Source organism: Python bivittatus, unplaced genomic scaffold, assembly GCF_059951505.1.
Source record: "Python bivittatus isolate LINGU-HERP-01145 unplaced genomic scaffold, Pbiv_v1 ctg000180_np1212, whole genome shotgun sequence".
NCBI classification, from domain to species: Eukaryota; Metazoa; Chordata; class Lepidosauria; order Squamata; family Pythonidae; genus Python; species Python bivittatus.
This window is the reverse complement of record NW_028277047.1, coordinates 2,398,610-2,423,072: the sequence shown is the minus strand read 5'-3', so window position 1 is coordinate 2,423,072 and position 24,463 is coordinate 2,398,610. Positions and strand designations below refer to the sequence as shown.

At 50.5% G+C, this 24,463-nt stretch overlaps 1 protein-coding gene across 1 annotated transcript; it reads left to right on the top strand.

The window, feature by feature from the left end:
- The first annotated feature begins 24 nt into the window (after nt 1-24).
- Nucleotides 25-24,434, top strand: NUP210L (nucleoporin 210 like). Its single transcript, XM_088137221.1, has 40 exons — nt 25-1,280; nt 2,072-2,208; nt 3,206-3,337; nt 3,706-3,799; nt 4,809-4,959; nt 5,161-5,293; nt 5,906-6,064; nt 6,551-6,619; nt 6,929-7,035; nt 7,178-7,318; nt 7,684-7,821; nt 8,655-8,810; nt 9,710-9,908; nt 10,260-10,405; nt 11,067-11,288; nt 11,539-11,712; nt 12,297-12,489; nt 12,674-12,762; nt 13,301-13,405; nt 13,513-13,614; nt 14,000-14,128; nt 14,853-14,980; nt 15,146-15,278; nt 15,532-15,594; nt 16,125-16,304; nt 16,707-16,787; nt 17,012-17,143; nt 17,660-17,818; nt 17,912-18,003; nt 18,266-18,440; nt 18,550-18,725; nt 19,307-19,527; nt 20,159-20,295; nt 20,450-20,570; nt 21,283-21,432; nt 22,004-22,251; nt 23,010-23,214; nt 23,344-23,448; nt 23,625-23,699; nt 24,064-24,434. The coding sequence occupies exons 1-40, from the start codon at nt 1,027-1,029 to the stop codon at nt 24,150-24,152; spliced, it is 5,700 nt and encodes a 1,899-aa protein (XP_087993347.1). The 5' UTR covers nt 25-1,026; the 3' UTR covers nt 24,153-24,434.
- Nucleotides 24,435-24,463: the final 29 nt, after the last annotated feature.

Sequence of the window (24,463 nt, the reverse complement as noted above, 5' to 3'; positions counted from 1 at the left end):
GCTAGATCGGCACGGGGCGTTTCGGGATTGGTGTTTAGCTGCCTCTTTTGGCACAGAGCACCAGGGTAGGGTTGGCCGTTGTTGGGTTAAAATTGGGTGGGTGGGCTTGCTTTGAGCGTGTCTGCCCTGCCCTGCCCTGCCTTCTGGCCTTAATGTAGCATTCACACAGTACGTTAAAGGTTCTGATCACCCGGCGCACTGGGTAAACTTGGCTTAGTTGCGGCTTGCTCAACCAGTCAAGGCTTAGGGTGAAGGCAGCCTGGGACAGCCCCCATCTGTGTGAGAAATCAGGTGGGGAGGCCCCTCGGGCAGCAAAAATACTAGGATAGGGTAGGTCATGAAATTGATTTTATTTACCATAGCCTACTCTGAAATGATTCCTTGTTCGCTGTCTCAACCACCAGACTGTAAGTTCACACAACACATGAGCTTTATGGAGTTGGGTAGCTGGGGGTTTGTCCCAAGCTGTGCCAAGCAAGAATCTGGTTTAGAACTATTTGGATAACCCTGGTTAAGCACCAGCCCAGTGGGGCTACCAAAACTGCAGCTAGGCCACAAGGATAGAAATTCACCAACCCCAAAGCTGGGGCCCTCCACCAAGGGGGAAACACCTAGAATTCCCAGCAGATGACTCCTATTGACCCTTCTCTGCGTTGCAAGTCTTGGGGCGGCCGCTAGGTGGCAGCATCTTAAGAGCGTGGGCCGCCCCAACGGCCCCCTCGTGGCCGTCTGCAGTACTGCAACCCAGAGACGGCAGCTCTCGTCTTGCAAAGCGCCTCGCCGCTCTTCCTTTGGGAGCCCCCGCCAAGCGAATCAGATCAACGCCCCCATGCAAACTCGACGCAAGTCCCGGGAAGGAGAGTCCGCGCAGGCGCAAGAGGGAGGAAGCCTCTCTGTCTCCCCGCTATCGTCGAACAGCAAGGCACGTGGCGAACAGGGCGGGCGCGCACGCGCAGATTGACGAAATAAGCGCGAGGGAAGGACGTGCCCACGCGCGCCGGCCCTAACAGCTGTGCGAGGCGGCGCATGCGCGTCACCGCGGCGCGCGCGAGGAGCGACCCTTTCCGCCGCCATTTTTGGAGTCGCGGACGGGCCCTTTCGAAGATGAGCGCGCTTTCCCGGCGGGGTCGGGCTCCGCCGGCGCTTTTCCTCCTCGCCGTGGCGCTTCTGACGGGGCCGGCCGGGGCCTACAAGCTGAACGTGCCGAAAGTGTTGCTGCCCTTCAGCCGGGACAAGCGGGTCCCCTTCGTGCTGGGCGCTGAGGGCGGTTGCTATTCCTGGTGAGGGGCGGGGCCTCGCAGGAAGGGGACGGGCGGGAGGGTGACGTCACGGCGGGGGCGGGGCGAAGACCCGGGAAGTAAGAGGACCATTAGTTAAAGCGATGCGATTGCTAGTTCGCATTCAGGATTGGGAAAAAAATCTATTGCTGTTGTTAATTAATGCAAGATTGGATTTTGCACAGCAAGCCCATGCAAAACTAGGAACTTGGCATCTTATCTGCAGCAGCGTTTCTCAACCTTGGCCGCTTGAAGATGGGTGGACTTCAACTCCCAGAAGCATGGCTGGCTGGGGAATTCTGGGAGTTGAAGTCCACCCATCTTCAAGCCGCCAAGGTTGAGAAACGCTGATCTACAGGATCTGCTTATTTGGAATTAGATGCTGTTGAAGTCAGTGGGCTTATTCCTAAGCAGAATGTGGAGCATCTGGCCACAAAGATATCTTCGCTTCTTAAAATACTTAAAATACCGTTTGAGGGAACACGTTTTTATTCCATTGGTAAATGCATCCTCTTTTATACAAGGTACATTTAGCAGAGAGGAAACACCCACTCAGTTATGACAGTGACTCCTGTAGATGGAAAGGTGGCTGTTGGTGTCCAGCGATGGGAACCACGGGGAACTGCCTCCCTCTCTAATGCTGCTGCCTCAAATCCAGTCTGGACCAATCGCTGATGAGAAAAGCAGCTGGGGAGTTTGGGGGGGGGGAGCTGCTGGTTGTAGCCAAGCTGGCTTGGAAATGGATTCCAAGCAGGGGGAGGCCTAAGCATCTTCACTTCTGTTCTGCCCCGTAGGTACTCCACACGCCACGACACAGTCACCATTGAGCCAATATACGAGAACGGGACTGTTTGCTCGCAGAAAGCGTTGCTCACCACCCGCTCTCTGCAGGCCACAAAGCTAGCCAGCGTGATTGTAGCAGAGGAGATAGGTAGGTGGGGACAGGAAGCTGAAGGAGGATGTCTTTTGGCTTGTGCATAGCTAAGTTGGGCAGATAAGGACACGAAAGCCTTCTGCTCTGACCAATTTGGAGATTTGCATAGCTTATGACCCACCATGACACCTTCCATGTATAACAGCCCGTTAGGCTGGGAGAAGGCAACCCTAAACTTGCTTTCCAACTGTCACTTAACTACAGCTGTCATATGCTGGCCTGGATGAAGCTGCTGGGAGAGGTAATTCTGCCATGTCTGGAGGGGTAGCTCACCCACAGAAGGGCAGGGGTTATGAGCATGGGATGGGGTAGAGGAATTTAGCTCTGGCCTGGAGAGGGAGGAGGGAGAGGTGAAATGGTTGTGGAAAATAAGAGAGAGGGAGTCAAAACAGCCCAGGCTTGACCTTGTCGTCCGTAAGGTTTTGGGTGGGATTTCAGGATTCTCTTAACAGACCCTACAACATTAAAGTAGCGTGCCTGGAATCACTGCAGGGTCTTGTTTCTTGACCCGGCCTACCTCAGAGGACTGACTGTTGCCGGCTATTTGGCAAACAGCAGGATGTGGCTGATGGGATATGTTTACCCTTGGGTCCAGCGGCCCCTGCAGGGCAGAGAAGCCCTTGGAAGTTGTGCCCTTTGGGGAAAGCTGTTCATTCCAAGGAATTGATGAAACACAGCAGCAACTGCTGTTCAGTTCAGCTCTAATTTTTGCAAGAACAGCCAGGGCCATTTCTTCTGAAGGAAAATCCTTCTGCACAAGCTGATCGGATCTTTAGCATTCAACGACAGGAACGGTGGATAATGGCTCCATTCCAGGATGCTGCTGTGGCTTCCTAGAACAGAGAGTTTCTCAGGGCTGCTGTTCCAGCATTACATTCTCTTTGGTGGAGGGTGCCCCAGAGCCTTCGGTTATTTGCTTGCTTGATTTCAACAGCCCAGATTTTGCCGGATGGCAGCAGAGGGTAGGAGACATAATGTTTTTTTTCCCCCCCAGTAACCGGTCACTTGCTCCGCTGTGACATCATTGTGGATCTCATTGACCAGGTTGAAATAGTCTCCCGAACTCGAGAGATCTATGTGGAAGACTCTCCGCTGGAGCTGAGCGTGAGAGCTTTAGATGCTGAAGGTGCTGTACCCAGAGCAGGCCCTGGTTGTTCAAATCCAGATTCTTGTGTGGCTTCTGATCCTGCCCAGCCACAGAGATGATCATGTGAACCCTTTCTGTAATCCATTTTCCCAGTCATCTAAAGCAGGCAGAGCTGGAGAAAATGTCTTTTCAATAGTGGCTCGCTCTTTTGGCATTGTCTTCCCAGGGAGGCCCACCTGGTACCTTCATTGTGGTTCTTTTGGTACCAGGAAAAAGCTATTAACCTTTTTTGGGGGGGGTGGATGGGCATTTCTTAAAAATTCAGCTACTCTGGACTAAGAATATGTGATGGTCATCATATCTAATATGGCCATACATCCGTACTTGGTTTGGTTTTCTCGCTATAGGGAACACATTCAGCAGCTTGGAAGGGATGGAATTTGAGTGGAGTGTTGCCAAGGATGATGAAATGGAAAACTTGGAACTGTCGAAGAAAATAAGGTCAGGTGAAATCCTGAGTAGTAAAGCTTGATTGTAAATTGAATGTATGATATCGGGCGGTGGCAGGACCCCAAAAGTAGAGTTGAATTTGAAAGGTCTTGATTTGAGTCCAAAGCTAGGAGGAAGGGAAACAAATTAGTTAAAATTAGTTAAAAAAAAAAAAGAACACACAAAACTTTTGGTATGAGATGCCTACCATCCTGGAGAAAAATGCTGTCTGTTGAACCAGGTTAAGTTGCAGTCCCATTTGTAGAGCAGCAGGCATGCCTTTACTTGCTCAGAATTTGGAGATGTTCAATTGGGGGGCTTGAATTCATTTTATGTTCTGGATCCGCCTTCTCCAACAAGTGCCTTCTGGGGATGTGGAGTTGTCTGCAGCCCACAAGGGGATGTTTTTGGGTGGTTGCCGGCTCACCTTTTGGACCTGGAACTGTGTCTCTTACATCGGAGAGACCTTCTGTCTCTTGGAGTCTTGATGAATGAGGTTGATAACTCATGAAAAGAATGCATATTCTCTCTCACTGGATCCTGTGTTTCCCCACCTATTAAGAGGAGCCATGTTGAATTGGAGGTGGGTAGATGAATGATGGTGTTGCGATGCAGATTCCTTTGCTAGGCACTCCTGGTTCAGCTTTCGTAGGATTTATTTGTGTTTACTTACTTCTCTGATTTATATAGCTGGCCATCTTACACAGGTGATTCTAGGTGGCTCACAAGGATTAAAACACAGAAAAACTTGATCACATTATTACCCCCTGGTGCTGTAGGATAAACAGTAACCCCGCTCACTGAAAAAATGCATGGATAACCGAAGGTGATGTAGTTCAGCAGTAGGCCTTCAGAGGAACCACGGCTGACCCTCAGATGAAGCCCCACATCTTCAATTTCGGCTCTTTCATTCCTCTTTCCCTCCCTTATTAAGTCGTCCTTCAGACCAGAGCCACACAGGGCTACAATTGCAAGAGCTACGTGTTTTGCCTCCTGTGAAAGCTGAGTTTGATCTCTTCAGGATTTTAAAATACTCGGAGGCTGAATATTCCCCACCCGACTACATCGTCCAGATGGAAAAGGAGGAGAAACAAGGAGATAGGATTTTGGTCTCGGGGATCAAAACCGGTGCAGCCGTCATCAAGGTCCGAATCCAGGAGCCCGTTTACAAGGTGGGTCCTCGCCTGCTTCCAGACGGGAGGGCGTCAGGGGTGGCAAGGCAGGGTCAGCCACAGACAAGACCCCGTTCGTTAAATTGAGGGGGCTAAATTGCCGCTGCGCTAAGCAACTCTGCCCGTTTCCCATGCCAAAGTGTGCAGATGAGAGTCCCATCTAAGCCTGTGCTTTGTTCCTCCCCACCTGCCCCCGCCCAGAAAGTTGCTGCTGCTTTGGTGCGTCTGTTGGTTTTGGAGAATATATTCCTTATGCCTTCCTACGATGTCTACCTGCTAGTGGGCGCTTATATCAAATACAGAGTTGGCAAAATAGTGCAGGGAAAGATCACAGGTATGCTGTTCCACTCCCCCTGATTCCCGGATGCCCTGGCTGAACATTGGTCAGGGGCCTTTGCTAGCCAAGCCGTGGGGTGACCTGTGCAAGTGGCTGAGAGGTGTCCCAGTGCGTTTCGTGAGCCTTGCTGACCATTCGGTTTGTTCAGCATGGCGGAAAAGAATCTGGCATTCGCTGACAGCTGTCAGAGTGATTTCAATAAGATTCTCAACAGCCGGTGGTCTAAATCAAAGCAGGCAGGCTTCAGGCTGGTGTGGTTTCTAACCAGGTGTGGTTTTTTTGTTAAGCCATGGTTCAATACATCCTGTGAACCCAAATCACTGCTTGTGTGTGTTTTCTGATAGAGGGGAGTATCCTGAGCAGGAGCATTTCCAGAGCAGTGTTTCTCAACCCTGGCCGCTTTAAGATGAGTGGACTTCAACTCCCAGAATTCCCCAGCCAGCAAGGCTGGCTGGGGAATTCTGGGAATTGACGTCCACCCATCTTCAAATGGCCAAGGTTGAGAAACACTGCCCTAGAATAATGTCTCTTGCAGATCCCACTGACTAATAAACCCCTAAACAGCTCATTCCTCAAAATCGTTGGTTCTCCACCTCCTTTTCCCTGCAGAGGTAGACCTCCCTCTGGAGCATTATGAGCTCGAACTACAGGATGAAGTTAAGGCGCCGAGCGGGTTTCACTTTCTCCCAGTGGCCCAACTAGATGTGAACACAGCCACCGTCACCGCCTTGCAGCTGGGCCAGGTGAACCTGGCCTTTGTCCATAAAAGTATCCTTTGCTACCGGTCGCTGGAGGTAACTCTCGTTATCCCCGACTTTTCCCATTTCTTCTCATTCCTCCCTTCCACCCACATCTTTGGGGTGTTCGTTTGCTGTTACTCATGAGTCAGCTCCCCATCTCTCTGCAAGGGACTTTGCCACACCCAGGACTATACATCAGGCACCCAGTGAGGTGGGGCTGCGACTCACGAAAGCTTAGACAGTAACTAGTTGGTTTGTCTTTAAGGTGCCACAAGACCCTGTCGGTTTTGCCGCGAAACATTAACGTAGCTTCCTTTTTTGGCAAAAGTCTCTTTCGCCACTGAGACCAACTTGTGCCCGACTCCTTCATCCAAATACCTTTCCTTGGCACTGGCCTACCTTAATAGCTTCCAAGGGATCCAGAGATGCCTGGTTTAGCCACAGAAATCCCCCTGGCCCTCTACTTTCCCCCTTTCAGTTGCAAAAAAGTTGAATTCCTTATGTGTGCCTTTAGACATCCACATGCGAGCGTCGCTAGGGCTTCCGAACTGCAGCATCTATGTGGTAGAACCTGGATTTTTAGGTAAGAGCCCATAGACCTGCTGTTCCAGTGGCTCCATCTAGGAAGCTGAAAGGGACAGGGCCCAAGCATGTACTTCATCCTTAAGAGAAAAAGTAGCAGGGATGAACTCCTGCAGAACGTTGTGTTGCATGTGAGTGAACACCAGATGTCCGAGGTTGTCCTTTCTGTAAATCCCAATCAGCCTGGACAACTATCACCACAGCCCCAACCCTCTAGAAGGCAGCCGTTTAGCTGTCTGTTCTCTACACCAAAAGAGGATCCTCTGGTGGAAATGCATTTTGTTCAGCGTCCCTCGTACCATATTTGCAGGCTTCACTGTCCAGCCGGGAAACAGATGGGTCTTGGAGGTGATGCGGATGTACACCATCACGGTTGAAGTGTTTGACAAATCGAGCACCAAGATCTATCCCTCGGATGTGAGTAGATGTCAGCCGGGGGAGAAAACGTGCGTACTCTTCCAGTCTTGCACTGTGACCCTGTTAAACTAATTTGGAGGACTCTGGTCTGCGTATCCTCCACCCCAGCCTTCCATTTTGACTGGTTTTTCTGCATTTCCAGAATCTCCGAATAACTCACCAGTTTCCCAGGGAATATTTCGAGGAGTTCACTTCTTCCGCGAACGGCTCCTATCACATTGTTCAGGTCCTGAGGGAAGGCGTTACGGTTATTAAAGCCATGTTGCTGTCTGTTCTTCTCCAGGTAGGAGGCAAAGATTCTTCATCCCCCCCCAAGGAATTTTTCCTCTCCTGGTTTCTGAGTTTGCAGGAATCATCATAATAGTTAAAGGAGGGCAAACTCAGCACGTTCTGATCTCCAGCTGGACCATCAGAACAGGATGTTCCAAAACAATTGAAATGGGGTATGGCGGGATTGGGAGGTTTCAACCCTGAAATGTTTTGCACATCTCTCATTAAAATGTTTAACTAGGTAAGGTTTAAAAACTAAGAAAAGAACTCTGGGCTATTTAAATGCTTTTGCAGAATCACAGATTATTATATTTCTTTGGTGATAATCTGTGTGGCTGGTATCTAAAAATCACACAATTTTTAAAAATCTCTCTTCAGAGTGGCTTGGAAGATTATTTCGTGTCCCCTATCAGCCATGAGCAAGAAGTAAAGATCTATCTCCCCATCAAGCTGACACCTTCCTTCTTAGCCTTCCCACACCATCCTCTGGACTTCTTGTATCGGTATAAAGTTCAGGTGAGCTTGACAAGTCCTGAGTTTTTAAAAAATATTTTAAATGCATTCTCTGTGGTAGAAAACGCTGCTGGTTTCTCGAAAAGAAAGGCTCATTTCCTGCTTCAAAGAGAATTCTTAAAGCATTGGTTTTTTTTAATTGCCTTTGTTGCTAACTTTTTCTAAAAATAAAAATTCAAATGGAAAAGTCAGAATACGACTATAGCCAGAGCAGTACCCCCTGAAGTAACCATTAGCCAGTTTTGAAAGTTCTACTTGATAAACCCTATTTTCATCCGGCATTAGAAAATCAAGAACGAGGCCAAGTTAATCTTCCATCATTAAAGGAGAAACCAAGTTCAACTCCTGTAGAAGGAGAAACCAGAAACAGGTGCTGCTCCAAGAATAAAAAATAATTTTAAAAAATCCTCTCTTGTACACATATTAGTTTATAGTTTTGTGTGAATTTAGAAAGTACGACCGCCCCTGTGTTGAAAAATGGGAATGAATTGGCAAGGTCAAAATGTATGAAAGGGCCTAAAATTTAATCCCAGCCTAAGAGCAGAATTATACACTGTTATAAAACTGTCAACCTGACGTGAAAACAGTGACACTAGCCCTTAATCCTCGTGACACGCCAAGGTTTTCAGGGAACCAGGAAACGTGCAATGCTGGTGCCACCCCTCTTCTGTTGGGGGACAGTCAGAATGTCCCCCAGAAAGGAGATTTCTCGCTTCTTCTAGCCATATTGCCCCTCCCTCCCCTTCTCTCTCAGACCCACATGGCATTTGACGGCCTTCTGGGATGGGCTTCAGGGGGTCTAGTCCTTTCTCTGAAGCCTGCCCAACTTTCTGCAGGTCGAGGGCGGTAGCGGCAACTTCACATGGACCTCTTCCAACCAGACCGTGGCCACCGTCACTATCAAAGGCGTCGTTGCCGCAGGGCTGGTGGAGGGGCAAAGTGCTGTGCAGGCCAGAGACGTACAGAATCCCTTCCATTTTGGGGAAATACAGGCAAGTGTCGCTGAAGTGCGGGCCTTTCCCTGGCCACAAAGAAGCCAGAAAGAGTCACAGCTCTTAGAGCCCTGGCCCATCGCTTAGAAGTCGGCACTGTCTCAACAAGGGGCCAGGGTCAGGCTAGACATCTCAGGGCTGAGAAACAGAATTGGGCTTGGTGAATTCCGGGATGGGGGCTCTCGAGCATTCGGTGGGCTGTAGGGCGAGTCTGAAATCAGGAAAAATCCCTGAAGATGGATCGCAAAGGAACAGAACTCCACTTGACTGTTAAGTCCAAAACACTAGAGAAGGAGGGAAGAAGAGCCAGTTAGGCAGCCTTCTAAACAAAAATTTTTAGGGACCTCTGAGGAAAGCAGTGCTCTAAGCCAAAAGAGAGTTGGTTTGCGTTTTGCTTAGCAAGTTCTGTCGAGCCACCTCTTAGTGGTTCGTTATCCATGGTTTATATCACATTGAGTTGTACAATCTCAGCCAGCCGTGGTTTATCCCAGAAAACACAGAAAAACCGATTAGCCCCATGTGTGACCCCTCGTGTGAAACCCGATACCAGTCTGAAGAACAGAGGGGAATTCTCAGCCCCGTTTTCTCTCAGGTTTGCACCCAGCCGCCCTTTCCAGAGTCCAGGAATTGGGACTGGAGTGGGGGTGCCCTGGCCTTTAGCAAAATATCAAAGCATCGGTGCCGAGAAACTCAAGTTCTGCGCTCAGAGAAGGCAGATTGTATCCCACCAGTAAAATTGGTCATGGAGGAAACAGGTTTGTGCTGTAGCCTTTTGAGCTGTCACGGCCATGGGGAGGAGAGAGATGCCAGGGAATTTGCCTTCATTGGACGTAAACAGAGCAGCCACCAGATGAGAGGCCTTTCAGGTGCTTTCGACATCTAGTCTTCCCCTCACTCAGGTGTACGTGCTGAAGCTCTCCAAGATGGAATTCCTGCCGTTCCACGCAGACGCTGAGATCGGGCAGAGCTTGGAGGTGCAGCTCATGATGTATCACACGGAGAAGAAGACAGGGGCCACCACCGCTTTTACCGACTGCTCTCTCTTAGCCTTGGATGTCAGCATGGACAAGCAAGGAGTATTTGCCTTGAGCGAAGAGGGTAAAGGGGCAAGCCCACACTTCCATTAGGGCAGCTTTCCTGCTTCATTCGCGCCTTTGGGGGCAAGCTAGGCCACAGCTGGCAAGCAGACCGTCCTTCAGAGGGAGGCATTTGGACAGGGCCTGCCCCCCTCTGAGGACACAAAGGCGACTCCTGGAATCCGGTGAAACATTGTGCAAGGTTTCTGCAGTTGTGCAAAAGTTTGGTTGAAAAATAACAACAGAGCTATGCCGGGGGACTGATAGCTAAGGGCCGCTCGAAGAGATTGGGGAGGGTTGATTTAGGGCAGTCCTAGCCTCTGCCTCCCACGTCTCAGCTGGAATACGAACCAGTCGCGATCTGGTTTTGCAGGGAAGCAGAAAGTCGGCGCGACGTTCTGCTCCAGTATCCAACTAATGGCGAAGTCTCTGGGGCACGCGCTAGTGACAGCCAGCGCCACCATCTCTGAGGAATATTTTGAAACCAGCGCGACTTTTGCAGCTTACGAACCTCTCAAGGTGAGGGAATCTCCTGCCTGGCCTTGATTCAAGGTGGAAACTCCTGTCCGTTTTTTGTTTTGTTCTTCCCGTTTCCTCTTTTTATGGTCACTTACGCAACTAGGTGGCTCGCCAGCAAGGGTGTCGGTTGCGGCTTCAGAAAAGTTAGCCCTCCGTCCGAAGAACTATAGGTAATGACACTGGTGTTCTGGAAGCCAGGTCTTCGTGCACCATAGCGATAGTTCTGCCAGGCTTCCTCAGCGTTTTTGGTGGGGGGGTTGGTGCCTTTGAGTCAGTTTTTGACTCCTGGCAACTGCCTGGACAAGTCCCTGCAGTTTTCTTGGCAAGGTTTTACGGAAGCCGTTTGCCATTGCCTGCTTCCTAGGGCTGAGAAAGAGTGACTGGCCCAAGATCACCCAGCTGGCTTTTTGCCTAAAACAAAACTAGAACTCACAGGCTTCCAGTTCCTAGCCTGGTGCCTTAACCACTACACCCAACAGTCTCCCTTCCAGGAGTTCCTGGTTTAATCCTGGTCCTCCTTTTTCCTAACCTTTCTCTAGCTTGACGGAGTTTTGCCTCCTGCTTTTCAGCCTTGGTTGTTGACCTAACTGGCCCTTCTGCCCTGAGTTGGAAAGTCTAGCCCCCAACATATTCCCACAAAATGCTTTCCTCTTGCGGCCAGGCAGTGAACCCCGTGCAAGTGGCATTGGTGACCTGGCACTCCATGAAGGAAATGGTCTTTGAGGGAGGGCCCGGACCCTGGGTTTTGGAGCCGTCCCGCTTCTTCCTGGAACTCAAAGTGGACGATAAAAACAAGTTCCACGTGGTGGAGGTTCGTTTGCCAGCTCGGAGGAAGCAGAACCAGTACATTTACAGAGTCACATGCTTGGAATTGGGGGAACAGGTAAAAGGAAGGCGTGTGAATATCTTCTCCTGAAAGATGTTCTTGATAAGGAAAGTCTTGAAAGGGGAGGACATAGATTCTGTAGCGCTGGCGCCTATGCTGGGAGCACTACTGCTGTGGCTGATTTATTAACGTTTCCAGCTGCATGTCGCTTTCTGGTTTGAAATGCAGCAGTCTAGCGACCCCTCAGCTGGTGGGAAGGCTCAGGCCGAGGGACAGATGATCACCCTGCTTTGCTTGCTCCCCAAAGATCTTCACCTTCCAAGTGGGCAATCACCCAGGAGTGCTGAACCCCAGCCCTGCCGTGGAGATGGTGCAAGTCAACTTCATTTGCGCCCATCCTGCCAGCATGGCTGTTACACCTGTGTATAAGTTGGCAGTTGGCGCACCTCCCTGTCCCTTGCCTCAGCACCACAAGCAGCTGGTAAGTGTGGGAGGAAAGTGTTAAAGATGCCGCGGGATGCTGCTCTGATGTGCACGTTTGCCTGGGAATCTCAGGAAACAGATGGCCATTTGAAGGAACAGCTGCTGACATTTTGAAATATCAAGAGATTCGGCTAGAAGGTAAATTGACAGAGCCCGAGTGGAACTTTGCTGGCTGAATTCTCTAGCCCAGGGTTTCTCAACATCTTCAAGTCGCCACGGTTGAGAAACCCTGCTCTAGCCCCACCAAAAATCAGAGTGGCCTGTAGCTTGGCAAGATCCATCGGAGTGCAGTAAGAAATGTGTAGCTTGGCCTGGCTAAATACAAATATTGGTGACTGGCCCCAAAGTTTGTATTCAATCATAGCAACTTTTCAGTCGAAAGAATTGTTTTTTGAAATAAGTCGGCCATACTGATGAATCAACACTGAAACCTTTCCTTGTAATCCTCCAATTATTACATTTCAAGCCGCCTTTCCCTTAGTTTGCAAAGTTGATCGTCCTCCTTGTTACACAGAGATGGGGTACTCATACCTTTCTCCTTTGTGTGCCGTTAAAATTAAATCGGGGTGTTGACGCTTCCAGGTCCCTGTGTCCAGTTTGAGGAACACAGTTTTGGAGCTCGCTTTGTTTGACCAGCACCGGAGAAAGTTTGACAATTTTTCTTCTCTGATCCTGGAGTGGACGTCGGCCAATGAAACCCTTGCTCGCTTCACTCACCCAAGATCCATGCAGATGGTAGCCAAGGATGATGGGACTGGACAGACAAGGCTCCACGGTACTGCTCAACATCAGTAAAATGTGTCCCTCACCCATTGCCTTTGAGCCTACATATATGCCTCCAGGAGGACCTTGTGTCTCCTCTGTTCTTCCTTCTTGAAGGTAGCGTTTGCTAGTTTTCTCCCGATTTCTCTTTTTTCTCCTCATTTCTTCCAACGCCTTGTCCATTTGGCTCCTTCCAGGACACCAGCTGTTAGAGGTGCACCAGATCAAAGGGACAGTTTTGATTGCAGTGAACTTTGTGAAGTATTCTGAGAGAGGCAGCCCAAAAGTGAGTGTAAGGGAAAGGCTGGGTAGAAACAATGCCCCATAAGGAGAGACTGAAGAAAGTCTTTAGAAGGGAAGACCCAATGGGGGTCTGATAACCCTCTCTTAAATACCTAAAGGAGCATTACACAGAAGATCAGGACCTGTTGTGTTATCTCAGAGGGCAAGACAAAGAATAACGGGCAGTTGGGCAATGTGAGGACATTGATGGGTTCTCCATCTCTAGATGGGTTCAGGTAGACACCTGAGATGCTGTCATGTGAACCCTTTCACAAACAAAGGATTGGACTTAATGGCCCATTCCAACCATAGCGTTCCATAACTTCTCAGTGGGTGTTAGCCATCCAAGCCGATCCCTTGCCATCCTCCTGAAGGTGTATCCCTTTTGAAGGAAAGGAGCTGTTGAGGGATCAGATGGTTCCTGGAGGTGGAAATAGGAAGAACCAACCTTGTTCGGCTTTGGAGTGGAAGGAACAATGACCTCCATGAGGGCTGAGCTTCCTGTCTAGACACTGTTGTTGTTGATTTTGTTGTGCACTTAGGAGGTCTCTAACTCTCCTGCTTCTGCAGCTGTGGAACTCTTGCTGGTTGAGGATGTAACTGTGGTCCCCGATAACGTCACCATGTACAACCATCCTGACGTAAAGGTAGGACCAAGGACAGCTTCAGTCAGCTCTTGACGTGGAGCGTCCAAATGATTCTTTATTTGTGTTTTGGAAGCCTTTAAACATTTCCAGTGCTTGTGCCCACCTAGGAAGTCTTTGCCCTGGTGGAAGGCTCTGGGTACTTCCTCGTCAACAGCAGCACAGAGGACATGGCAAACATTACCTACCTGGAAACGGAGAGCGCCATCCAAGTGAGTGCCCATGTGGGGCGTGGTCCTGGAGATCCTTGTGTGGGGGAGAGAGAGAGACTGGCATTTTAGATAGTCATGCCATCTTTCTTTCATATGACCCTCTCGGCCATGCTGAAGCCAAGGAAGCTCAGTTGGTTGTCAGTTCATTTAGTTGTTGGAAGTTCAGACGAGGCTCAGCTATGCCATTTTCTGACCTCGGAATTCAAGATTTATCTTTGCTCCTAGTGGCGTCTCCATGCTGATCGTAGAAACCATGATTTTACTAATATGAGTCATTGCTATTAAATTGCCCTGGGATTGTAACCTGGATTAAAACAAAATTATGAAAATATAGCGCAGCTCTGATTTTACCTTCCCAGTTTGGACTTATGGTAGCCTTTTTCAGGTTGTTCCAGTCCTGCCTGGTTCTTTGGCCCTGGAGGTCTACGATCTCTGCCTTGCATTCTTAGGACCGGCTACAGCTTACCTTCGAGTATCAAACATGTATGAGTTGGAGGTGGATCTTATTGATAAGGTGAGAAGGACATTGGAGGACATGGACAAAATAGGGCTTTTTTTCCCCAAGCCAACACAGGTCCTCTTACACGCTGCCCTGATAATGCATGGAGCAGTGTTTCTCAACCTCAGCAACTTTCAGATGTGTGGACCAACTCCCAGAATTCCCCAGCCAGCCAGAATGCTGGCTGGGGAATTCTGGGAGTTGAAGTCCACACCTCTGAAAGCTGCCAAGTTTGAGAAACACTGGCATTAACAATAGGAAGGGGGATCCACAGAGAGTGTGCCAAGAGATCTTCATTATTTCGGGGAGGGCTCCCTGTACCACAAATTTGGAAGTTGGCTTGGCTGGTTCTCTGTCTTCCTCTACTGGTTTTAAGGAAACATTGCAAGGCCCCACTTGGTCACGCTGAGAAGATAGACAAGGACTCTAGGAAAACAGGATGACGTGCTTTATCCATTCCCAGGCATGGCTTCATTCACCCCCCCGTGCCTAAGGGGGTGGGTAGAATGGGGGTTGAACCCCCTGCCCCCAGTCTTTTGGCCATTAGTGGCTTGGTCAGACAGTGCTTCTATCCATGATGACTTCCTCCCTAAAGAAGCAGTCAATCCAGTCTTGTCCCCTCCATTACCCCACCGGTGTCAGCTCCTTATTAAAGCTGGCCTTATATAATAAGGTGAAGAACGAAAATTCACCTTGCAGGGGCCAAGCAGAAAAAACAGGTCTCTGTTTCTTCCCCCAGGTTGAGATCGGCAAGTCCGTGCTGGTCTCGGTGCGGGTCCTGGGCCATCACCGCTATGCTTTCCGCAGTAAATACTTCGCCTACATGCAACTTCAGCTGAAAGCCGCCTCCCCGATTGTGAGTCTGACGTAAGTCTTCAGCCTGCAGCCTGCCTCTCACCTTTGCTTGCAGAGCCTTCAGTCTGGTTCCCTGCTCCAACGGGCCCTGGGAACCGGCTGGAGGATCCCTCCAGTCTGGGGGGTTCCTTGCTGCCCAGAGAGGGAGGATGAAGTCCTTCACCCCGGTTCTTGCAGGCTGATGGAGGAGACAGGCGACTACTCCGAAGTCTATGTGCTCCGAGCCGTGGCAGTTGGCCAAACAACTTTAGTGGCCACAGCTTGGGACAAAATGGGAGTCAAATTCATGTCTCCGCCACGGAAGGTGGAGGTAAGGAATTGTAACCCTTCGGCTTGCGAGGGTGACGCTGTTCTGTAGACAGCACTGTCAGAAGCTGCTTGGAAGATACTTCACCGATGTCTTTAAAATCAAGAGTGTTGGGAAACTTGAATTAACGTAGCAAGGCCTGTGAATGTTCCCTTGGTCCATTGGGGTAAAATCAGAACATGCTATGTCTTGCCAGGTGATTTTTTATTTTTTATTTTTTTTACCCAAAACTGACTTGACACTTGCGTTTTCCCAGGTCTTCCCACCCTTCAGGCTCATCCCTGAAAAAATGACACTCATCCCCCACAACATGATGCAGGTGAATCCAAGGTTCCAAGCAGGCAATGCTGGTTAGTGGGTCATGCCCCCTCCCTCTTCTCTCTGCAAAGGCGTCGCTTTCACTCTCCCCACAGATAGCGCCAGATCACCGTGGTGGAGAATGGGGTTGAGTTGTTGGAATCTTGATGTCCTCTGAGCTTGGGGGTTTTCCTGCAGATGTAATCAGAGAGACCCAACAAGATTTTTTTCTCAGTCCAAAGGATTCCGAGGCTTCCGTTCCTTCTTTCTGCTGATCCAACCTAGATTATTTTGACCCTTTTTCCCTGATCCAAGATAGGAGAGTCACCAGTGCAAGGATGGGGAGCATCTGGTCATGTTCCAGCCATCCCATATCTTTCTCATATATCAGAGGCGTGAGGTAGCCCAGATTATTAGACATTCCCCAATTCTTCCTCTGCCTTAGCAGAACATCAAGCAGGCTTTGTGGTGGGCAGGAAGACTGTCACACGCGGGCCTTGTCTGAGCTCCACTCGGCATTCTTCCCTTGTTTCTTTTTGCATCAAACTGCAGGTGATGTCGGAAGGGGGCCCCCAGCCTCAGTCCCTCATTCACTTTTCAATCAGTAACCAAACAGTGGCCGAGGTTAATGGACTGGGGCAGGTCACCGCCAAGGGTGTGGGCACGGCGTTCATCCTGGGGAGCATTCGAGCCGTCAACGAGGACACGGGAAAAGTCATCGTCTTCTCCCAGGTATTTTTGGTGTGGCTGACAAACTGTTCCTTTGCTTGGACTGCTTTCTCGTCACCTCCATTCCTCTCTCTCTCTCTCCCTGCCATCGTAATCGGTCACCGCAGTTCCGTTCTGAAACCCATCTCTTTGTCCTACTTGCCCAGCCTTCCCTCTCCCAGCGCTCAGGTGGGAACACAGCTGCCCTTATCCACGGCTCCTGGTCTTCCTTGCACGGAGGGGGGATGGGGTTTAACCCAACAGATCTGGAGGGCTCGACATTGGGGCGGGAGATGCGCAAATTCAGACAGGATGAAGGCTGGAACTGTTCCGTGTGGCATGAAGTGCATGAGGCCAGAGAAGGCCAACCTTTTGAACTCCACGAGACATCTTGATAGGAGGGGAAACCGCTATCTTCCTCCTCAGGATCAAGTGGAACTGGAAGTGGTTCAGCTGCGGATGATTCGGATCCACGCTCCTGCCACTCGACTTGTCACGGGCACTAAGGTGGGTCCGGCGAGTCATCTCGTCATGTTTCACACCTGTCCGTGAAAATCTGTGTGTCACGAACGGAGGCGTCCTCTATACATTGCAATCCGGGTAATCTGTAGAAGTAATTGGGCTTGATTCCTACCCACTGAACAAGCCCAGATTCGAGATCCCACTCCAACCTGCATTCTCCCAGTCCTAGATGCAAATCTGAATATCTCACGTGAAGCCCTTCTTCGCAGATGCCAGTTTACGTTGTTGGACTGACCAGCACGCTGACTCCTTTCTCCTTTGGGAACACTCACCCGCCCCTGACGTTCCATTGGGCCATGAGCAAACGGGACGTCTTGGACCTTCTTCCCAGGCATTCAGAGGTGAAGGACTTCCTGCTTTAAAACTCGCTCACCATACATGTATTTCAGCAAAGAGCCTTCAAAACTAGGCTCTAGTGCAGTGTTTCCCAACCTCAGCAGCTTTAAGATGTGTGGACTTCAACTCCCAGAATTCCCCAGCCAGCATTGCTGGGAGTTGAAGTCCACACATCTTAAAGCTGCTGAGGTTGGGAAACACTGTTCTAGCATGATATTACTGAGTTACAATTTGTTGTCCAATTTGATGCTGTAGAACTTGTATCCCTCTCAGAGGACCGTTGCCCGCTGGACAACAGAGGTGTCCTCTTTGAGTGCTGGGTTTGCGTAGCAGCCTTACATGATATGGTGGGTTTGATTTGGAATCTCTACGAGGCGGGTAAACTCCGCCTCGCGGCTCCGTGTCTTACACACGGACCAGGACTTTGTTTGGGCTGCAGCAGTCTTGCATTCAGTCGGAGCCCCGGTCTTGAGAAGAAGCAGAAAAGGGGTCACAATGCAGTCCCTCCCCTTTTGCACCAGATTTCCTTGGACCTTCCTCCAGAAAGCAATTTTGCCATGGTCCTGCAGACAAGAGCAGCTGGCAGGACGAGCATCAGGGTGATGGTGCGGACTTTGGACGCCCAAGCTGGGCAGTTTGAAGGAAACCTCACCGAACTCTTGGATGAAGTGCAGATACTGGTAAGAGTCAGGAAACAGCTGGTGGGCCCTTATTCAGTTAAATGTTGGCTTCCTTCCTGCCCCGTGTGGAAGTTCCTTGCTCTTCCCTTACAGGTCTTCGACAAGCTGCAGCTCTTCTCCCCAGAGTGCCCCGCTGAGCAAATCCTGATGTCCATGAATTCAGAACTCAAGTTACTTACAAACAGGTACCAGGGACGGTACTCAGGCAGGGATAACATCTCTCTGGGGAGGTGACTGGGAATGGGGCGCCCCACACAGATAATACCGCCTTCAAAGGCAGTGGCCTTCCAGCCCCGTTCCAGTCGGGATGTGCAGCAAAGCCCCACCTTTCCCTGATCCACCGATCGTGGCTGCCTTCTGGGTCTTGAGATCGACCTGCCCACCTTGCCCTCTTCCTCCCCGCCCCATCCAAACAGACGGCTCGCTCGCTCTTCCATCCTCTCTCAGGGAAGGGGCAGCCTTTCTGAGCACCCAGATCCTGCAGTGCTTCCCTAACTCCTCGGTCATCGAAGAGGATGGGCACGGCCTCCTGAAGGCGGGGGCAGTGACAGGCACAGCCGTGCTGGAGGTGACCTCCCTGGAACTCTTTGGGGTCAACCAGACCGTCGTCACCGGTGTGCGGGTAAGGGAGTCTACGAACGAGGCCTGCCTTGTCAAGCAGTGAAGCCTCTCTGACAGCTGGGCTCGCAGCCGTTGGAAAGGAAGCTGAGAAAACCCTATTTTCTTTCCAGGTTGCCCCAGTATCTTACCTGCAGTTCAGCAGCACCCCAAAGCTCTACACAGCCAGCCGGGCCCCTCTGCTGGCGTTTCCCTTGGGCATGTCTTTGACTCTCACTGTTCAGTTCTTTGACAGCGTCGGGGAGAAGTTCCATGCCCAGAACACCCAGCTGTATCTGGCCTTGAACAGGTAGGCCTCCTCCAGAAGAGGCAGGTTTAGGGTCATGACTTTGTGAGCATGGCCCCTGGAAAGCTGCTGGGGTGCTGAGTAGCCCTATATTTCATTTATATCTCATTTACAGTCAGTCAGGTTCCCTTACGCTACCCATTCAGGTTCACAAGACCAGCTGTCCCCACTTGCGAAGCTCCACCGCTTGGGTACGGTCAGGCATGGTCATCTGGAAATTGCTGGGGAGTTCCTAGTAGTCAGGAGTTTATGCAGGGAACACACACACCTTTCAGTGTGATATCAACTCTTCTGGGATCTTGGATGGGCGAATACCTCACCCAAAATGACACACGGCACGCAAAGGATTCTTCATCAACCTCTTCACTTGACTGGCAGTAATCGAGCAAAGCTTTGCTGAATGGCACACCTTTCATTCTCACATACGCACCAACCCCAGCAGTATAACTGATTGAGAACATTGAGGGAGTGGAAAAGGTGAATTGTGGTCCCAGTGTTGCATAGGGTGTCTTCCAGCCGGCTCCGATTTCAATGCTCTTTTTTATAGAAGCTCCTTTACTCTCCTCCATCTGTTTCATTTTTAGAGATGACCTGTTGCTCATCCGGCCCAGCAGCAAGAATTACACTTACATCGCACAAGCCGTGAACCGAGGCGTTACGCTAGTGGGAGTTTGGGATGAGAAACACCCAGGCATGGCGGATTACATTCCCGTCCCTGTGGAACATGCCATCGAGCCAGATCTCTCTGCCCCGCTTGCCACGGGAGATGTAGTGTGTTTCAGCACACCCCTTGTTAACCAGGAAGGTCAGTGGACCAGCCCCCACAGTCTCTCTGGAGAACTGAGTCACCTCTGGGAGGAGAAAGAAGTTGACATCAGCAGGGATGAGACATCCTCCCTCGCCCTCCAAGGAGAGAACCTTGGTCTCCCTGAAAGCAATGTACTATGCTCTGGTCCATCCCTAGTCCCAGGTCATCGTCATCGCGCTATATAAGCTATTAACCTTGAGAGATGCATTCAGGATTCAAATTGCCCTTTGGTGATGCTGGTTAGAGAAGGAACCAGAAGTCATTCTGCCTCTGATTTCTCCAGCTTTTAAGGATATAAGGAAGCATGCCCAGAGCTGGCAAGCTGTTCATACCTGTTGCTACTCCAGAGTTACAAAGCTAAGCTATGTTGATCAGCCATCAAATCTTGTGGCATATTGTGGAAGAGATGTGATTATGCACTGGTGATGAATTTGCTTTTCCCTTCCTCAGGTCGTACTAACCAAACGTCCAGCATTATGCAAATGCACCCCCTGAGCCTTAATCTACCCAAGCGGGTGATGCAAACGTAGCCAGGAGTGCATTTGCATTCAAAACTGAAAACTTCAAGTCTGGAATCTGGCCCGTGGCTTCATTCTGCCCACGGAGAAAAGGTCTTCTCTGTTTTCAGGGGAACCTGGAACATGGCAGATCACCCCCAGCGATGTGCTGGAGATGGACGTGGTGAGCGGAGCAGCGTTTGCAAAGCACCCAGGGAAAGCCACAGTCTTCCACGAAATCTCGGGGATTGTGAAAACATACAGAGAGGTAGAAGCGTTGCGTGTTTGTGGCATGTGAATACACCGTGCTATCAACAGAGGAAGGGCAGGGTGGGGAAGGAATATTAGTTTGGGTTAGGAGACAGCTTCCAGAGACAAGTGTGGGTGTTTTTTTTCAGAGTCTTCTAATCTGTCCTTTCCAGATCATCATTCATGGTCCCTCGAGACTAAGCCTTCACCTCGGTCCCAAAAACTTCCTAAGCAATACTCCCAATGCCTCCGAATTCCAGGTTTTCATCTCCACAAGCCCAGCAACTCTTCGAGGTAGAAGACGCTCCTTTTAGACAGAAATACGCTGGGGGAGAAGGTGGGTGGCAAGGGATGAACCTGGAAGGAAGAACAAGCACTGTCTGGCAGCGTGATTTTTAAAGCTTATTTCTCTTTCTTAAAGGTGTCCTCTGTAAGGTGGAAGCAAAGGTCATGTGGGTGGGGCAAGACATCTTGTTTCTCTTTGAAGAGATTAAAAATATGCCCAGAGGAGCTTTGATTCTCCTGGGTTCTCTCTCTAGCCATTTTAGGTGACAACAGACATCTTTCTTCCGAGAGCAAAGAAGACCTTTTGTCTTCAACCCAATCTTCCCTTGAAAGACCAGAGCAAAATACTACGAAATTGGGGACTGATCTTCGGTCCACCCACAGCTGGGTGTAAATTCTTGTGGCCAAATGAAAATTCTTTCTCAATTCTCTGAAGTTCTGCTGAAGCTAATATAGGCACAGCTTCACCTTCTTTGCTAAGGTTGCCCGCTTAAATGCAGAAGGGCCCGCTGGAGCACCACGCTGAAGGGTTTCCCAGAATTGCAGGTTTTAGCTTAATCTCCCTCCCCCATTCAGTCCCTACCGGCCTCCTCTTGCGGACGAATCGGGCCCGTTTCTGAGGAGGAGCTCAGAGAGAGCTTCTGACTCTCAGCAGGGAAGATCTCCCTTCCCTGCCAACCCCCCTCCCGAGCAACCCAAATACACCCATGTCTTGTCGCAGGTCCTTGTGGGTCTGAGCAGCTTCGTGCCATCACAGATCTGCTTCTCCCCGAATCTCAGCTGACTTGCCAAGTGGATTTCAGCGAGAGCGTCCTGAACATTCCAGCGAGCAAAATATTTCACGTGCAGCCGGTGTTTTATACAGATAAAGGTGGGACAAAAGAGAACTTGTGTGCCTTTGCTTCACAGATGGGGAACTTGGGGCCTTCCACGCATTGCTGACTCGCATTCCAGGCCAGGAGCAAGGGATGCTGGGAGAGCTTTGGAACACGTAGAGCCATGTTTCTCAACCTTGGCAACTTGAAGGCGTGTGGACTTCAGCTCCCAGAATTCCTCAGCCAGCATGGCTGGCTGGGGAATTCTGGGAGTTGAAGTCCACACATCTTCAAGTTGCCACAGTTGAGAAACACTGATGTAGAGGGTCTCACTCTGGGCACCTTTTGCAGAGAATACTTAACTCTGTCCTGCAAAATAGATCAGAATGATTTGTCCCATATTGTAGGGGAAGACAGCTGAGCAAAAATTAAGCTAGAGGGCACTACAGAAAGTTTAAACTTTGGCCACTCTGCGACACCAGCTGTCCATTGCTCGTGACCTTCAGGGGCTCATATGTTAAGCTCCATTCCTATGCCTCTTTCAGAGTTGCCCTCTTTCCGATCAAATCTTGAATCCAGACTTTCCGAAGGCACGTTTTAAAGAGTCTCTCTCTGACTTCCATCAAGGGCTCTACGCTTGCATAGTAACCGTGAAGGCCCACCCTGAAGATGATCTGCTGGCCCTCTGCACAGTGGAAGGCTTCGTGCACGTGTCCGCTGCTCTCCTCAGCGAGCAAACCCAAGGAGAGCAACGGATCTCGGTCCCGTTTTTCCCAGCTTTCTACATCAACCAGACCGAAATTGTCTTCAGCAGCTCCCAGCTGACCAGCGAAATCCTGGTCTTCGGGGCCAGGAGAGTGACGGAAAAAATCGAGGTAAGTTGAAAGCTTAAGGACAAGCACAGCTGTGCAAAAAGAACATGGTTGCATGGAAGACGTTGGCTATTCCTCCTGAAGATGCAAAGAGACCATTTTGCCTCCAGAAGGGTTTCAGGGGCCTGCACCTGGGCACATCATGCTCAACCTCTTCGCGTGAGTCTGGGTTAGAATTCCCACCCTCCTGCATCATTGCTCATGCTTTCTGGAACTGACAGGAGTTGGAATGTAACATCTGGAGGCCATCCTTCCTCCCTCCCTCCCTGCTGTAACATCTCCTCTTGGGTGTCCCAAGTTCTCAAAAAGCAGTTTTCGTTCTGCCTTGGGGGTGTCAAGATGGAGCGAGTTGCCAGCAGAGCCCCCCCACCTCCTCTGAGGGGCTGGGGAGGGGCTTCTGCAGACAGCAGCAGGGACTCGTTGTCCCCTGAAAGCAGTTGGCTTCCAAGGCAGAGGTGAGACAAGGTTTGGCTAAGTTGTCATCTGCTGAAGGTGCACGAAGCTGAGGATCACGGGCAATCAAGTGTGGCATATCTGAGGGATCGCTCACGACAGGCAGGTCCTGGTTCCCTAAGCCATCCCACCTTTTATTTGGTTTTAGGAATGACCCCTTCAGGCTTGCAAACCCCGGCTTAGGGCTCAGCCTTTGGTGGAACCCAGTTTGGGTGGAGCGTCCCCTTTGCTGGAGCCAAGCCCAAGGGCCTGGCTTTCCCTGAATGCCCTGCTCCCCCCCTAACGGCTGGCTTTCTCCCGCACCCAAGGCCCATCCCAGTTCTCCGGTAGTGCAAGTGGAACCGCCCCTCCTCCTGCTCGACATGCCCGGGCTTGTCCTCTACCCGGTCAGCGTGGTCAATCTCACCTCTCTCCACCGGAGGGCAGCACCCGTCTTCGTCAACCTCTCCTGCAGCCTGACCGGGCAGAGGGCCGCTGTCTTGGTGCGGCCCGTGCAGGAACAGCACGTCTTTGGTGAGTGCCAGTGAACACGAGCAAGGCTCGCGTGGCTCTTCGGACTTGCAGGCACACAGAACCTGGCTTGGTTCTTGGGCAGGCTTGGTGCCTAGAGCAAGACCACTCTCTCTTTGTAAATGTGCCTAGATCAATGTGCTGAGGCCAGCCTCGTCCGGCAGCTGGTGGGGTCATACCAGGTCCTCCTCTTCACCATCTTCGCGGTCCTAGCATCCACCATGGTCATCTTTCTCAGTAAGTCCAGTGGGCTGGCCGGGACCATGAGTAAGCTAAGCCTAAGGATGGCACAAAGTCAACCTCCCCTTAAGTGATCTGGATGGCACTAGATCCAGAAGGCTGCTCCAGTTCAGTATTTCCAGATGTCACGAAGGTTGAGCCTGGAACAAACCAGTATTATCCTATCCTTGCAGCCTATAATGCCTTCCTGAACAGAGTTCAGACTGTCCCAGTGGTCTACGTTCCCACCTCGGCCACAACGCATGAAGGTGAGTTTCCAGAAAGCCACTGGGCGCAGACTGGGAAGACACCCAGAATCCCCAGCCTGAGCCCAAATTCTGGGAATGTAGTCCTTACACCTTTTGAGGTCTTAAGCACCTGAGAATTTTTGAAAACGGGCAGGCACCAGCAGACTGAATATGGAGAAGCAATTTTCTCAGTCCTCAAAATTCATTGGTTTTCAGCTTCTCTGAGCTCGAACTGTAAACTGCTTTTAAGATGTTTTAAATGGGAAGCAGAGATAAAATCCAGTTGCAGCCATGACTAGCTAGCAAGTTCCATTTCCCCCCAAGATGAGTGCAAGTGGATATACGCCTTTTTGTTAGTTCTCAAGCCCCTTCCCTTTCCATCTAGGGTACCTCTATTCTCCACTAAGTGCTACGCACCACCCTTCCAGCCTAAGGAACAGGACTCAGGCCTGGCTGTGGAGCGTACGAAGGTGACTTCTAGAAGAATGTGAAACAAGTAAACCGATGAACTTTACGTGGCGAGTGTCATCCTTACAGGGGAAGGGAAACACCACGCTATCTGCAACTCAACCGGCTTGCTTCTGGGGACCGGCGGAGTTGACTTCCTCAAAGAACAGAAGCCAACTTATTGCATGAAATTTAGAGCGAGCTCAACCCTGCTCGTTTCCATATTTAACCAGATTCCCAAAGAGTCAGAATTAAACCACAGTATACTTTCAGGGATAGCTCAATTCAGAACCATCTGAGGCAGGGGCAGACGTCACTCCGGCAATTCGCACACCCAA